Raw genomic sequence first — 16,111 nt, forward strand, 5'->3', positions numbered from 1 at the left:
GGCCTTGCTTAGAACTGCAAACATGCTTGTTTTGGGCTTCCTTGAATCTGTCTTCACATGTCATGAGCAAATAATACATGCTTGATGTAGCTACAAGTCATTTCATGTGCTTAATCTTGCATTTCGGGACCATTTCATGCATCGAGTACTATATTGTCATGATTCGGGGCTGTTTTGTGTCGCATTTCAGTTCTGAAATTTGCATGCTAGCATATCATATTTCATGCCTTGCCATGTCTTGTTAGAGTGGCATTTTGTGCCTTAGGGTCGGTCCTCGGTTTGCGTGCATGCGTGCACGCATCTTGAGTTGTCTCATTTTCATCTCATGGCCTCTTATGTGAGTGTGGCTGAGGTACACTCATGTTGGTATAAGTCCATTTTGCATTGTGTATGCCATCTCATTTCATAGCATTGCGTGTGCTAGGTTGTATGTTAGCGCATTGTGTATGCTATGTTACCTCGTGCATCGTGTATACCATTTCATAGCATTGTACATGCTAAGTTGTATATTAGTTGCATTCATGCATCTCATGCATATTGCATTGTGCTTGGGGTAGGAGTTAGTCCGAGCACGGGAAACGAGGTACGTTTCGTACTTCGAGTGACGGAACGTGTCTCAATTCCCAGTCACCGACACTTCGGATTATCCATGATGGAGTCTAGGTTTCATTGTGTTTTCATGTGCATTCATTCCATAGTGAGTTGTGCAATTCGACTCCTTGGCCATCATGCATCAAGATGCGTGATTGGTTGCACGAGGATCGAGACATGCATACATTTGTGAAAATACATTGCTATGCCCCTTTCCTGCTCTCTGTTGCAGCAAATCAAGAATTAGCAACCTTCTGGAGCTTGGCGCGCTTTCCAAGAATAATTGCAAAACAGAGGCTAATTGGGACATCCCAATGGATTTTTGCACAAAGCAGCCCAAACATACATCATTCATCAGAGTCGAGGCGGTCCCCGGCTTGCATGCCAGTTTGTAGCTTTCTTAGATTAATTTGTAAATTAATTAGGATTTTTGTATTTATTCGGGACTGTATTATTTATTCATTCAGGACTGTATTATTCTTTCGGACCCTCTGCGCGAGGGCAATACTGTAATAAGTGTGGGTGAGTGTGATGTATGTCTTCCAACCCCACGTCTTTCTTCCCTTTTATTTACCTGCTTATGATGGTTAGATTAGGGCATGTTTCAATTAGCATACAGTATGATAGCATGTTTTCATTCATTCATCTGTATTGCATGCACCGGGCTCGGCGCATCATATTAACTGCATTGTATTTTCAATTCCAAGTTGAGTACTTGTTAGCTGTTGCATCTCATATGCCATGTTTAGAATAGCCGAGCCTGCTATAGTTGCATTTTGCATGTGTTGCATTGCATTTCTGTATATTTAGGATCATGCATGGTTTCTAACCAAGCTTCTGTTTTGGCTTGGAGTACTCGGTGAGTTTTATGCTTTAGCATCCTTGCATGCGTGTGAGTGACTGCCATGAAGCATGCTTACCATGAGGCTATGTGCTTATGTGATATAAACTGCATGAATGCCTGTGGATGAAGGTTGGGTTATTTGGATTGAAACAATTCATCGAATGTATGTTTTAAGCCCACTAGATAGTGGCAAAATCATATTTTCTAAGCCCACCTGAGGGTGGCAAATCCACGTTTTAGCCTACTTGCGAGTAGCACCATCAAACCATTTTCAAACAAACAAACATGAAATGTTTTGTTCTAATTCAGGCGACCCAGTCTATACTTGTATGCTGTGCGCATCACATAGTAAATCTAGGCTAATAACCGAAATAAGAACGCATAATGTTTTCAAAAATAGATATCATGGTTAGTAGAGGCTGATCTTTGATCGGGCGAGCGGGGGTGCTCACGAAGTGACCTTCCGCAATCGTACCCAAGTTCCCGAGCCGAGGCAACTTTGGTGATGACGGACACGTGGCCTTAGGCAAACGAGTCAGGGTTTCCTAAATTTTCCCAAAATAAAATATTTAGGTGGCGACTCTGTATCTGGCAAAGCAGTTCATGTTTGGCACTTCTTTTCTAAAAATCTGTTTTTCTCAAAACGATTTGCCGGATTTGGACTATTTGGTTCAGATTTAGAACCGTGACAATTTTAGAGTCCTGAGCTGTAGTGACCCCAAATGAAACCCTCCCAAGACGTTTGGGGGACGTCTGCACCTTGGCTTCATTAAAGCATATATATCCAGGAGATATTATTATTTATTGATCAACTCATTCAGCTATACATTGAGGAACAATTACTATGAGACTATTAAAAACAAAATTAGGAAAACTAATCTTCATTTGATCATGTAATGACTAACGAATAAGCAAGATCATCTTACAAGTTTATCATCCAAATTCAATCAAAGCTTCACAAAACTCGTCTTAAACCCCAAGTTTCATTATTCAACAGAGAGTAGAGTACTCTAAAAAGAGAAAGTTCTCTGACTAAAGATATAACGCATATCACCAAGCTTTAGTAAACCCTAAGTCTACTGGAAAATTTATTCTAAAAGAGGAGACACATGTGCACTCAATTTTTGGATCGTACGTCTATCTGCTATTTCTTCTTCTTGCTGTTCTTCTTCTTTGTCTTCTTCTTCGAGGATGAAGAAGAAGCCGAAGATGAACAGTTCATCATATCAAGAAGCTTAGATCCGATCAGATAACAAAGGTAGGGCTCGGACGTTGCGAATTTCACCTTTTCATGAGAAAGGTGAGGATTGTACCAGTTGTAATTGCCCCCGTCGTACTTCTGGAACCACTCCACCTTGTATCGGCAAGGCCTAAAGACGTAAACGTGCTTCCCTAACACGACCCTGGCCAATCGATTGAGACCGTAGTGCAGTAGATCCAGATCGTCTCTTCTCAGCCCCTTCACCGCCATAGAATTCAAATCCATCGGATTCGCAACCTTGATTTCGTGGTTCCTTTCGAGCTTCTTCGCAACAGAGACCATGTCCATACCAACGGCGATGACTCGACGATCATCGAAGAACTCTTGGAGAGATTTGGGGATACGGTAACAGTAAGGGTCGGAGAAGCGGTAAATGAGGCAGTGAGAGCCAATGCAGAGTTGGAGGAGATCGTAGGGAGAGTCTTCGAGGCCATTGCTTGTGAAATTGAGGCTTTGGCGGTCGACGCAGACGCCGACAATGAGAGGTCCGTGCTTGTGGCGGTAGGTCTTCTGGACTTCCTTGATCCATCTGGTGGTGGTGATGTAGTTGGCGGTGGAGATGGTGAGGATGCGATGCTCTCCGACGAACACTGTGTAGGCATCGTAGTAGTAGTGGAGGTCACAGTCACAGTCCTGCTCCTCGCATTTCGTCACTGTGACCTCCATTTGATTTCAGTGATTTCTTGTTTTGCAGGGCGGTTTAGAGAGAGAGAGAGAGAGAGAGAGAGAGAGAGAGAGAGGAACGTGAATTCGTTTGTAGAGAGAATGAGGATTTGTGAGCAAACAAGAAACGTGACAGTCGCTTTAACATGGACGAGTACGACGGACGGAGTTAGTTGGACTGTGAGAGAGAGAGAGAGAGAGCGCGCGCGGGAAAAAGTGGGGCCGCCAAGATTCGTTTTACATAATAAATAATTTAAATCATTAAAATGCAACTCGCCGTAAGTCTCACTATTTCCTCAGTCGCTCAAGTTTATAATTAAATTTGGTAAAGATTCAATTCTTATTTTTAAATCATGATATTTGAAGTTTATAATTAAATTTGGGAAAAATTCAATTCTTATTTTTAAATCATGATATTTGAATTTTAGATAGAGTAAGATCTCATTTGATAAGTAGTGATTTTAGTTAAAAAGTTAAAAAATTATTAAAAAAATTAAAAAGTCAACAATTTATATAAAAAAATCAAATATTTTCTTTTTTTTTTTTATTTTTTGTACATCTTTTCGTAAAAAATTAAAAATTTATTCCAAACATACTAGTTCTTGTACATCGTATTTTAGCTAAAAATTCAAAAAATTACTAAAAAAGTTTGTTCACAAACGAGGCCTAAATGATGAAATACCTGGAGATTTTGGGATGTTTTAGGAAAATGGTTAAAAGTTAAAATTTTCAATTTTTTTGAATTTTTAAATATATATATATATATATATGTGAGAGATGATGTGACTCAAAATAAGTTAAAAGTAAAAAAAAAATAGCTTATAACTGTGTTTCCAAAACACCTTGTGTTTGATTCATTGAAATAAAAATAAAATAAGATTTGTTATTCAATACGCATTTTTATGAAATAATCATTTACTTGAAATGGTGAATGTTATTTCATTAATAGTATATTTTTTTTAATATCTTTTTCAATTAAATTAAAATAAATTAATTTTTTTTTTTTTTTAAATGGGGTATCATGCTTAGCGATGGTTACAGGGTGAATTTGGAGCGGATTTGCCATTTCTTAACCCCGTCCCACCCCCGTTACAAATGGAATTTTTCAATCATATCCCTACCCTTACGGATACCTGATACCCGCGAATATCCGACCATATTTCAAATAGTCAAAAAACTTAAAAGCCATTTAAATTCTTAAAATACTAAATATTTTTTTTTTATTTTCACATATATAAACAATGAGATTTTTAAGATTATTATTTATTTATATTTAAACAAAATCATAGAATTTTAATATTATTTTCTTATATCTAATTATATATATATATATATATTATTTATATATTATTAATTATATTGAGTTAGATTTGAATTGGGAGAAGCGATACCTGCTCCTGCCCCCACCCCTACCCCCGCCCCCGCCCTCGCCCTCGCCCTCGCCCCTACCCCTACCCCCGTTGCATGTGACCAAAACATAATCTAGTCCCACCCTACATAAGTGTCAGAATAGGTAAAATCTGTCTCATTCAAACAAATATAAACAAATCTCACCGATTGAATTAAAATGATCATCCCTAATCGTGCCTCCACCCATCCTACCACTAGATGTGTATTATGTAATAATGAAACTTTTAAAACTGAAACAAAAGTCATTCCAATAATAATATAATAAGAGCATCACAATGAACACACTAAGGATGATTTAATGTCAGATGCAAAGTTTTGGCCAGCCAAGTGTGTTGTTTGGTGTTGCAATGGTGCTGCTAAGGGCAATGTTAGTGTCCGATGATAAAATGTTTGTTAACTACAACTAGCGTTCTAGTCAGCGAAGAAGAAAGAGGGAAGTGTCGTGGGTCATTCGTCCAGATGTCCGGCCGATTGTCTCCCTGAACGTCTGGACCCTTCAAATAATAATAAAAAAATAAAAAATAAAATTGGGTCTGACTGGTTGACTGGCCAGACATTCGATTGTCTCCACACCAGCTACTGCAAACTGCAAACTATATATATATATATATATATATTTTGTTTAACATATCCCTTAACACACACTTTAACATATCTATTATATCACCATTCACTTACTAAATTAACAAACTCTTAACACACATTTTTGGGTCCCACTATTATTACTTTTTGTCATATAACACACTTTAACACACATTTTTAACACATATATTGTGGATGCTCTAAGGGTTGTTTGGTTGCTCAAAATAAGTGTAATTTTTGAATTTTTATAAAAAGATGTATTAAAAAAATAGAAAGATATGATCCAAAAAAAGATTAAAAAAAAAAAAGTGTACTAATTATTATAGATGCCAAACAACCCCTAAGTGTCATATCTATAAATGAAAAATATTTATAAAATTTATTAATTTGTATAATATTATTTAATTTATAATTCAAATATCTAATAATAAATAAAATTATGATAAATTAAAAATGTACTTCAAATTTTGATTTATTTCTTCTGGTTTAAAAATTACAAATACCCTTTTATTAGAATTTTTTATTTGATAGAATTGATTTTAGAAAATAATTGAATTTTAATATAAAAATTAAAAAGTCATTGCAAAATTTAAAAATTCAACAAATTATATAAAAAAAATCAAAATTTTAATTTTTTTTCTATTTTTTTTTTTTTACCAAACCAAAAAGAGGCAGAAGTAGCAAAAAGAAAATAAGAACAGATAAACGAAAGTAAATAGTAAATAAACGAAAGCAAATATATAAACTAAAGTAAATAAACTGAATTAAAATAGATAGAATATTTTAAATAAGAACAGATAAGCAGAAATAAAATAAACTTATAATCGTTTAAATTAACTTACAATCGTTTACTGGAAGTAATCGGAAAATACAAAATTGTTTACTGGAACTAACTGGAAAATACAGCTTCTACATGCATCTTTAAAAACTGAATTTTAAAACAACAAACTATAAAATTTACAGAAACTGAGAAAGAAAATTTTGAACTCTTTCCAACTCTAAATTGGCCTTGACTGAGGAGTTTCTTTTATAAGCAAAGTGGATAAATACCTTAATAATTATCCTGATTACACTTAACCTGAAATAGTCTCTCTACTTACCTACGGATTTACCGGTATGCTCAAATCTTAGTGGGATAAATACCTAACTTCTGATACACGTAAAAATATTCAACATGCTCAACAATTAGATGAAAATGATTTCCCAATCTTTGATGAAGATATAGGATAAAGTAAACCTGATGGTTTTAATACTTTAATATTTACTATAGTCATACATTTTATTGGAACACCTGCTAATATACATTCTCGCATCTATGATCAACTTAGTAATCTCACTTGCCCTACTTTAAGTGGTTTTCGTTGATATAAAGATGTCTTTACCTCTCGTGTCATGCTTAGAGAGGATTACATTAAGTTATTTTGGGAAGAGAAATTTATCAATGGATTACCGAGTCTTTTTGCCCATAAGATTAGAGATGTTCTTAGCCAACCTACTGGTATTATAGAATATGATAATTTAACTTATAATGAATCATTAGTACAATTTAAAAAGAAGGATTAAAAATGTGTATAAATCTGAAACTTCGTCAAAAATCTGCTAAAGATAAACATAAAGCTAAATATGGAATAGGAAATTTCTGCGAACAATACGGTCTACCTTCTGTTGCACTATCACGACGCAAACAAATAACAAGAGATCTTCACACAAATACTCTACTAAATATAGGAAGAAATATTCACCTACCAAATCACCTGATAAGTATTATGCTAAACCAAAAAAGACATATCACAAACAAACTAATCACTTTAAAAAGAAGTCAAAATCTACCCAAGATGTTACTTGTTACAATTGTGGAAAAAATGGTCATTATTCTAATAAATGTAGACTTGAAGAAAAACTTAAGAATAAGCTTAATCAACTATAAATTACTGAAGAACATCAAAGTCAAATATTCGACATATTTAAAATAACTAATACCCCAAATAAATCTCCTGTTTATTCTAGTCCATCATCCAGTGACACCACTCCCTTAAGTGATACTTCTACTTATTACTCTCTTAGTGAGAATACCGACGGAGAGATTAAATTAGGATGTAATGATACTTACTGTAAACAAATTAATGTTCTTACTAAATCACAACAACAAGAAGATTATTTAATAGAATTAATTAGAAAATTAGAAAATCCTGAATTAAAAAGAAAATATACTAATAAATTAAAATCTTTACTAATAAATAAAGAAAAAAAATATCATCAAGATAAACCAATTATTAGTCTCACAACTACTTTAGAAAGATTCTAAAAAAATAAATATAAAGAAACCACTTTACAAGATTTACAAAATGAGATTAACCAAATTAAACTAACCAGTCAAGAGTTAAAGGCTATAGGCAAATCATTAGAAGAAGAAATTATAATATTAAAAATCAATAAAAATCTTAATGATTTCCAAAATAATAATGATACTTCCACTGATGAATCTAGTTCTAGTCCAAATCCTAGCCATGTCCTCTTTGACAATTGATCAACTAAATCTAATAGTGGTAATCACAATGATAGTCATCATTTAAATATTATTAATAGAATTCATATTAAAAAATGACATTCAAAAGTCAAACTAGTTATTAATGACTTTAAAATAGAAGTCATAGACCTCATTGATACCGACGCTGATTTAAATTGTATTCAAGAAGGTTTAATTCCCACAAAATATTATCATAAAACTAGTGAAGAATTAATTTCCGCTAATGGAAGTCAAATGCATATTAAATATAAATTACCCAAAGTATATATTTGTCAAAATAATGTTTGTTTTAAAACATCCTTTGTTCTAGTCAGAAATATGACCAACAAAGTCATCTTAAGAACTCCGTTTATCTTTTTACTATATCCATTTACCACTACTAACCATGGCATAACCACACAAGCATTTGGTCAAACAGCAACTTTTAAATTATTGTCTCCTCTTGAAATCAAAGAATTAAATCAATTAAAAGAATATTCTATATTCCAATCTATTAATCGATTAACTAAACAACTCAAATTTCTCAAAGAAGAAGTAAAATATAAAAGAATAGAAACTCAATTGACTAATCCAATTCTTATATCCAAAATTGATAAATTTAAAAATCAATTAGAAAATACTGTTTGTTCCACTTTACCTAGTGCTTTTTGGCATAGGAAAAAATATGTAGTTACACTCCTTTATATTAAAATTTTTTATGAAAGACAAATTCCTACTAGGTCTCGACCTATTCAAATAAATCATGAATTGGTGAAAATGTGCAAAAAAGGGATTAATGAATTATTAAAACATAACATCATTAGTAATAGTAAGTCGCCTTGGTCTTACCTTGCTTTTTATGTTAATAAAAATGTTGAACTTGAATGAAGTGTTCCACGATTAGTCATTAATTATAAACCGTTAAACAAAATTTTAGAATGAATACGCTATCAAATCCCTAACAAAAAGATCTCATTAAAAGACTTAGTTAAGCTGTCATCTTTAGTAAATTTGATCTTAAAAGTGGATTTTGACAAATACAAATTCATCTTGATGATCGCTATAAAACTATCTTTACTATACCTTTTGGCCATTACGAATGGAATGTCAATACCCTTTAGATTAAAAAATGTTCCTAGTGAATTTCAAAACATTATGAATGAAAATTTTAACCCCTTTAGTCATTTTTCTATTGTCTACATAGATGATATCCTCATTTCTCTAAGTCACTCGATGAACATTGGAAACATCTTAATTCCTTTCTTCATATTATCAAATATAATGGTCTAGTCATTTCTGCTCCTAAGATTAAGCTATTCCAAACTAAAGTTAGATTCTTAGGTTATAATATCCACCAAAGTACTATTCTTCCTATCAGCTGATCTATTGAGTTTGGTTCTAAGTTCCCTGATGAAATCTTAGACAAAACCTTGTTAAAACGGTTTTAGGTTCCTTAAATTACATTGCTGAATTTTACAAAGACCTTAGGAAAACTTGTCAACCCATTTTTGATAGGTTAAAAGATAATCCTCTTCCTTGGTTTTCTACTCACACTGCTATTGTTCAACAAGTCAAAAAATATGTCAAGACCTTGCCTTGTCTTGGCATTCTTACTGAAAATTCATTCAAAATTATTCAGACTAATACTTCTGATGTTCATTAAGGTGGCATTCTCTTTCAGAAAAACACTCACTAGTCATCTAAACAAATTGTTCGTTTTTATTCTGGTGTTTAGAACAAAGCATAAAAAAATTATAGTACTATTAAAAAAGAAATTTTTTCTATCGTTTTATGTATTGGTAAATTTCAAGATGACATTTTAAATCAAAAATTTCTATTACGTGTTGATTGCAAAAGTGCTAAATATGTTTTGGAAAAAGATATTCAAAATATTGCTAGTAAACATATTTTTGCTCAATTGCAATCCATTTTAAGTATTTTTTATTTTGATATTGAATATATTCCTGCTAGTCAAAATTCTATCCTTGATTTCCTTAACTGAGAATTTTACAGGGAGGATAGTGCATCATGCCTACTCTTTATTGTTCTACAAACAGATTACAAGTCACAAGATACCGCAAACCTATTCGCTATTATAAGCTTAAAATATCATATTTAAAGTCACTACAAAATGACCCTTACCTTCATCAAGACCCTTACTTTCAATTCAATCAGCTTAGAAGTTATTGTGATTTCATTGCTCATTACACTAATCTAGTTAACTTTCATATGGATAGATTAGATGTCCTCAATGGATGCTAATCTACTTCTGCCATTTTTCTTACAGATATGAAGCCACAAACCTACTACAAAATCTCTTGCCATTGTGTCATCTAGTCAACCCATTGTTGCACCTCCAATTGATCTAGTCAACCGATACCAAATTCTTGGTAATATTCCTAAACCTAGTTATACTTCGGCTCTGGCTTCAGACCCTTTTGCCTGCCAATCAGTTACGCCAATGCCTCCTAACAAGTCTACACTAAGAACAGATTATGTTCTTAAACAATCATTCAATCTTTTTTACAAAGAACCAGTCCACAAAAATAACCACAATGTTTTTGAATTAGTCAAATCCTATTTCCCTAATGGATGGTATTTCATTCCTTTCCATCCCGATAAGTCAATAACCTTTTATAAGGATATTCTTTTCCACCATAAGTCAATAGTCATTAAACCTATCTATGATCGAGTCTAGACAAGTAAAATCATTTACCATTCCTTGTATATTCATAATATTGTTTCCATGGAAGAATGGGGTCTCATTTTTCTACTACGAGACCTTTCCAACCATGATATACAATATAGTTACTATGATTACATTGATGCTTGGTTCAAAATCCTCCTACATCAAAATGAGTCATATAGTCAATCTTGGTTTTTCTTATTTGACCACAAATTCAAATCAAAATTCCCTTCTTGGTTCCTAAGATGGTGGTCACAGCATAGTGTCATCCCAGAAATAATCCATTCTGAGTTCATAGAACTAGTCAATTACTTCTCTTCAATTTACAAGCTCGGCCAGCGTAAAAGTCAGTTTCCTTGGTTACTGCATTTTATGTCCAAATATAAAGTCCCTTGGATTTTTAAATGGCAATACAACCTATCCAATAACATAGTCAGTCATCAATATTTTGTTAAATGGTGGGATGCATTCAAAGCCCATCGTATTATTGAACAAGTCCAGCAAGAATTTCCAGTTAACATTCATGCCCCAACTCCTGTAGTGGTCAAGTCTCAACAAAACCCAAATGCTTCAGTCACACAAGGAAGCCCACTTCCTCTCACTACAGTCAGACTTGGAAGCCCATCAACTAGCATTGAACCTTCCAAATCCAAAACCTCCAAGCCCAAGTCAATCTTTAGTGATGAATTGATCCAAATGGCTAAATTATTGATGGCCCAAGCAAAGTCACAAATTGAAGATAAGGCCTCGGATGATTCAACCTCTTCTAAAGCCTCAACCAGTCATGATCCATATGGTCCACAATTTCAAGATGCTCAGGATCCATATGCTTAAAAAATTCATTGGATTATATATATATATATATATATTGATTCCCCATCAGTCAACTGTGTAGTCATGTTTCCTCACCGCAAGTAAAAAAAAAAAATACAAAAGTTCTCGGTCACAAAAAGATGCTCTCAGCACCCATGTGCCTCTTATTTTCAGGCTTTTCAAGTCACAAGTTTCACAATATTTTCTAACTTTTGAAGTTAAAAGCCTCACAGCTCTAGTCACGGGCTTCACAGTTCCCAGTGCACAAGCTTAACAGTTATCCACTTTTCTTATAAAAGAAGCGCCTCAGTCAAGGCCAATTTAGAGTTGGAAAGAGTTCAAAATTTTCTTTCTCAGTTTCTTTCAGTTTTTGTGAAATATCTAGTTTGTTGTTTTAAAATTCAGTTTTTAAGGATGCATGTAGAAGTTGCATTTTCCAGTTACTTCCAGTAAACAATTCTGTATTTTTTGATTACTTCCAGTAAACGATTGTAAGTTAATTTAAACGATTGTAAGTTTATTTTATTTCTGCTTATCTGTTCTTATTTAAAATATTCTATCTATTTTAATTTAGTTTATTTACTTTAGTTTATTTATTTACTTTCGTTTATTTACTATTTACTTTCGTTTATCTGTTCTATCAAAAAAAGTATCTTAAACATACTAATTTTTTTTTACCTTATATTTTACATATAAAATAAAAAATTACTAAAACAGTTTATTCCCAAACGAATCTTATGATTTATCATAAACTAAAGTGAAAGTGAATTTATCATATAGAGTTAAAGTGAATTTTGTCTATAAAAAATGTTAGGTTTTATTCTTGGCAACCTCATTTGACAAAACTCCTTTCAGTTGTATTTTTTTTCGCACTTTTATTTCAATGAAGCTATGAGTGTTTAGATGCGAATCCAACCCGAATTGTGCCTTTCAGAGAAGTTTGTGAAGCTAATGCTTTCAAGATTGCCACTTCGCTGATTATGACGAGGATCGAGCTGCCCGGTCAGCTCACGAGGGTCCAGGGGGCAGCGCCCTTTGGCGGGTCCGGGGCAGCGCCACGACGGGGTCGAGGGGCAGCGCCCCCGAAGCAAAATGCAAAAATGCATTCAAAATTGCCTGTCCGCTCGAGCAGACATACCCGCGCTTGAGTAGAGAATCCCTGGTTCCAGCAGTTTTCGTCGCCTGCAAAAGTACTGAGATGTGTGATTTCGCACTCGAGCGGGTTCTCTAGCGCCCGAGCGGACCTCTGTTATATCACATGCATATTTTGTTGAAGCCGCTTGAGCGGGCTGTTGGGCGCTCGAGCGGAGATCGCAGGACAGATTCTATAAATTCGCGTGTTGGGTCAGATTTTAGGATTACTACTCCAGATCTTCTTTTTGGGTTCTAGGGTTTATATCTGGGGATACTTTGTGAGTTTTTCTTTGATGTTTTATTGAGTATTCAACTCATGATTTAAAGAGAGTACATCAAAGGTTGTGTTTTGTTCTGCAAAAGAGAGAGTTGTTCTTTGGTGGATTATGAAGAATTCGAGCCTGAAGCTTTGGTGGATTCCGGGGTGGCTCATCGTAAAGACAATTCCGAGATGAAGACGGGTTGGAAGAGGCACATAGAGGTTGGTTCAATTAGGCGTGGATTCGCTAGGTAATTGAGAGTATATCTATGTAATTCCTTTAAATCTTCTTAGTGGATTGTTTTGTGGCTGTTGCCCGTGGTTTTTTTATCACAGTTGGAGGTGTCCAATTGTGGTTTTTTTCACGTAAAATCGTTGTGTCTCTTTGTCTTGATTGTTTGATTGGGATTGTTATATTTTGCTTAAAATTGATACATAATCACAAATCAACATCTAGGGGATTTCTAGATTTTTCAAAAAACATTATGAAAATATTTATCATTAGCAAAATGATGTTACTTATATACAAAAATATTTTAATATTTTTTCTTGAGTTGTTAACATGTATACTTTTAACCATAAATCACAATATGAATAATGAAATTTACCCTGGCAATAAAAAACAAATAAATAACAAAAAAATAGAAGACTATCATGATGGGCCCATTTTTTAGCCGACTTGATAATCCAAATAGTTCATTTTATAGTAGAATATTCATGAAAAAATTAAGATGATTGGATATCACTAACTATATATTTGAATCATATTTATATTAAAAAAATAAATAACTATTCTTAAAATTATAATTATTGTCTATTTTTTAAAAATAAATGTAATTCAAACATATAGGTATCGATTTTTATCATCTTAATTTTTTACATTAATATTCTACTCAACGAGGTTTAAAATATGAATGGTTTGAATCACCGAGATCGGTATCAAAATAAGTTCACCAAACTCAAACGCTCTCTAAAGTTGGATGACCAACTTAGAGAATCCAACCCCAAAAAATAACCTAGCATTGGATCATCAATGTAAAACCCTACAGTATTTAGCATGTTATACAATCAGCATTCCTATGGAGAGGATCTGACTTACACTTAGTGAAGTGGAAGGAGACCACAATGAGTAAAAATCATGGAGGACTGGGTATTAGAGATATTAAAGTAGTAAACGATAGTCTACTTGCAAAGTGGTGGTGGAGGTTTGGATCTAAAGATGGTGCACTATGGAAGAATCTGATTTGTAGAAGGTATGGAGCTGAAGATGGGAGATAGTTTCCTTTCCATATGGATGCTTGTTATAGCTCAAGGATCTGGGTTGATATACTATCAGTAGCACATTCCAACCCTACACTCTTTAATTTTTATATGGAAAATGTTGAAATAGGGGTTGGGAGTGGGAGCAGGATTAAGTTCAGTGAGGATGCTTGGATGGGTAGGTTCTATTTGAAGGATAAATACCCAAGACTATTTAGTGTTTCTATTGATAAAATGGTAACACTAAAAGAAATTGTGGACAGAAAAGGCAATTATGATGAATGGATTTTTAGTTTTAGAAAAATTTTATTGGCGTGGGAGGAGGACGAATTAAGAAATTTGAAGGAGGAATTAGGACCAGGACCAACATTTTACCTGAAAAACTTAGATAACATTAGATGGAATGGTAATTGTAATACCCCTGTTCCGTAATATGTTAATTGGTCCTTAACATAATGTGATTATGTATTTTGATATGATTTGGTGTTCTACTATGTGAAAATATGTGGTTTGAAATTTTATCTGTTCATCGTAGGAATATCTGTTTGAATAGTCTGCTTTGGAAAATTAATTGAGGGCCTTATCGGCCACGGAAACCGAAATTGATTACGCCATTGTGGTTGGCATAATTTTTAGAGCCTACGGTGAAATTTAATTGGAATTTGATTCTGGTCAATTTAAACTGATTAAATTGATAAATTAAGTACCCCATTATTTTATATTAAAATATTTGTTAGTGGGGCTTGTTGTATATTTGTATTGCACTCTCCTTTAGCCCTCTTAAAACTCAAAATCTGAGTTAGACAATTGAGAGTGAGAGAGAGGCCGGCCATGGAGAGAAAAAGGGAGAGATTTGTGTAATTTGGGCTCAAGACTTGGGAATTTGAAGATCTAACTCAAGATTTGGCTAGAGCTTGAGTGTTGAAGCTCTTAGGTAAGTGAATTCATGGACTCTTACTTGTAATTTGTAAGTTCAAAGGTTGTTTGTGATCAAGAACATGTAATGAGTTGATTTTTGTTGAGTTTGAAGTCTTAGAACTCATGCATGTAAGAAATTACTTTGGATTTGCATGTTTAAGCTTGAAACACATGATTCATGTAGAGTTTTGGTTAAAGCTCATGTTGTAATCACCATTTGTACCATCTAAGTTGAGAATGATGAGCATCTCCCACATGCATGTACAAATCATGGGAGTATAAGTCTTGAATGTTTGAATTTGAGCATGTTGATGATGGGTTTGAGATATTTTGGGACATGCATGTAATCCATGTAATTGAGCTTTCCTAATGTTGTAATCTTGCATTAGTAGCATGTTAGCATGTGTAAATGTGTAATTTGAACCATTGCATGCAAGAAATGTGGATGGAAAACCGATTTGGAGCTCAAGAACACGATCTGGGAAACCCAGATTTTTGAGGTCCGCTCGAGCGGGGTAATGGCCGCTCGAGCGGGAAAATCGTGCTCCCAGCATTTTTGCAGAGTTGGATGTCCGCTCGAGCGGGACACTCCACGCTCGAGCGTGGATTTTCGTAGACAGGCCTTCAGCTTGAGCGCTCTATCCCACGCTCGAGCTCATCTTTCGTGCAACCAGTACTTCTGCAGGCCTTAAGGGTCCGCTCGAGCGGAGAAGTTTACGCTCGAGCGGGGACCCTGTTTCCTGGGATTTTGTTCATGCATTCTGTGATTCGTTTTCCGTTCCCTTTCACTTGTAAGCACTCTTAGGCATATGTTAAGCATTGTAAATGAGTTAATGAGATAAGAACAAAGCCTAAAGAGGTATATGTGAATTAAAGAACGGATTGAACTGTTAGTGACCCTTTTGTATTCATGAAATGTGTAGGGTCAAGCTCCAGGGCGCATCCACAAGCCGATCACTGTGAGTAATATCAATATTTGAAAACTTGTCAATGTCCAATTGTTATTCCCCTATAAATATTATGAGTTGTTAATCGGGATTGTGGACAAAAGTCTGACAAGAATAAATGAATGAGTGGGCCAAAGGCCGTTTTAACATGAAAGAGTGGGCCGAAGGCCGTTTTGATAAGAATGAATGGGCCAAAGGCCGTTTTGATAAGAATGAATGGGCCAAAGGCCGTTTTGA

General features: G+C 34.2%; 2 protein-coding genes across 2 annotated transcripts; one reads left to right on the forward strand and one right to left on the reverse strand.

Moving 5' to 3' along the window:
• Window positions 1-2,579: 2,579 nt before the first annotated feature.
• On the reverse strand, window positions 2,580-3,362 carry LOC114286796 (uncharacterized). Its single transcript, XM_028230005.2, has one exon. It carries the CDS (start codon window positions 3,360-3,362, stop codon window positions 2,580-2,582), a length of 783 nt encoding a protein of 260 aa, XP_028085806.2.
• Window positions 3,363-13,874: 10,512 nt separating this feature from the next.
• LOC145803849 (uncharacterized) lies at window positions 13,875-14,441 on the forward strand. Its single transcript, XM_082897222.1, has 2 exons — window positions 13,875-14,002; window positions 14,057-14,441. The coding sequence occupies exons 1-2, from the start codon at window positions 13,875-13,877 to the stop codon at window positions 14,439-14,441; spliced, it is 513 nt and encodes a 170-aa protein (XP_082753348.1).
• Window positions 14,442-16,111: the final 1,670 nt, after the last annotated feature.

Source organism: Camellia sinensis, chromosome 12 (assembly GCF_055761805.1).
Source record: "Camellia sinensis isolate YWXY chromosome 12, ASM5576180v1, whole genome shotgun sequence".
NCBI lineage: Eukaryota > Viridiplantae > Streptophyta > Magnoliopsida > Ericales > Theaceae > Camellia > Camellia sinensis.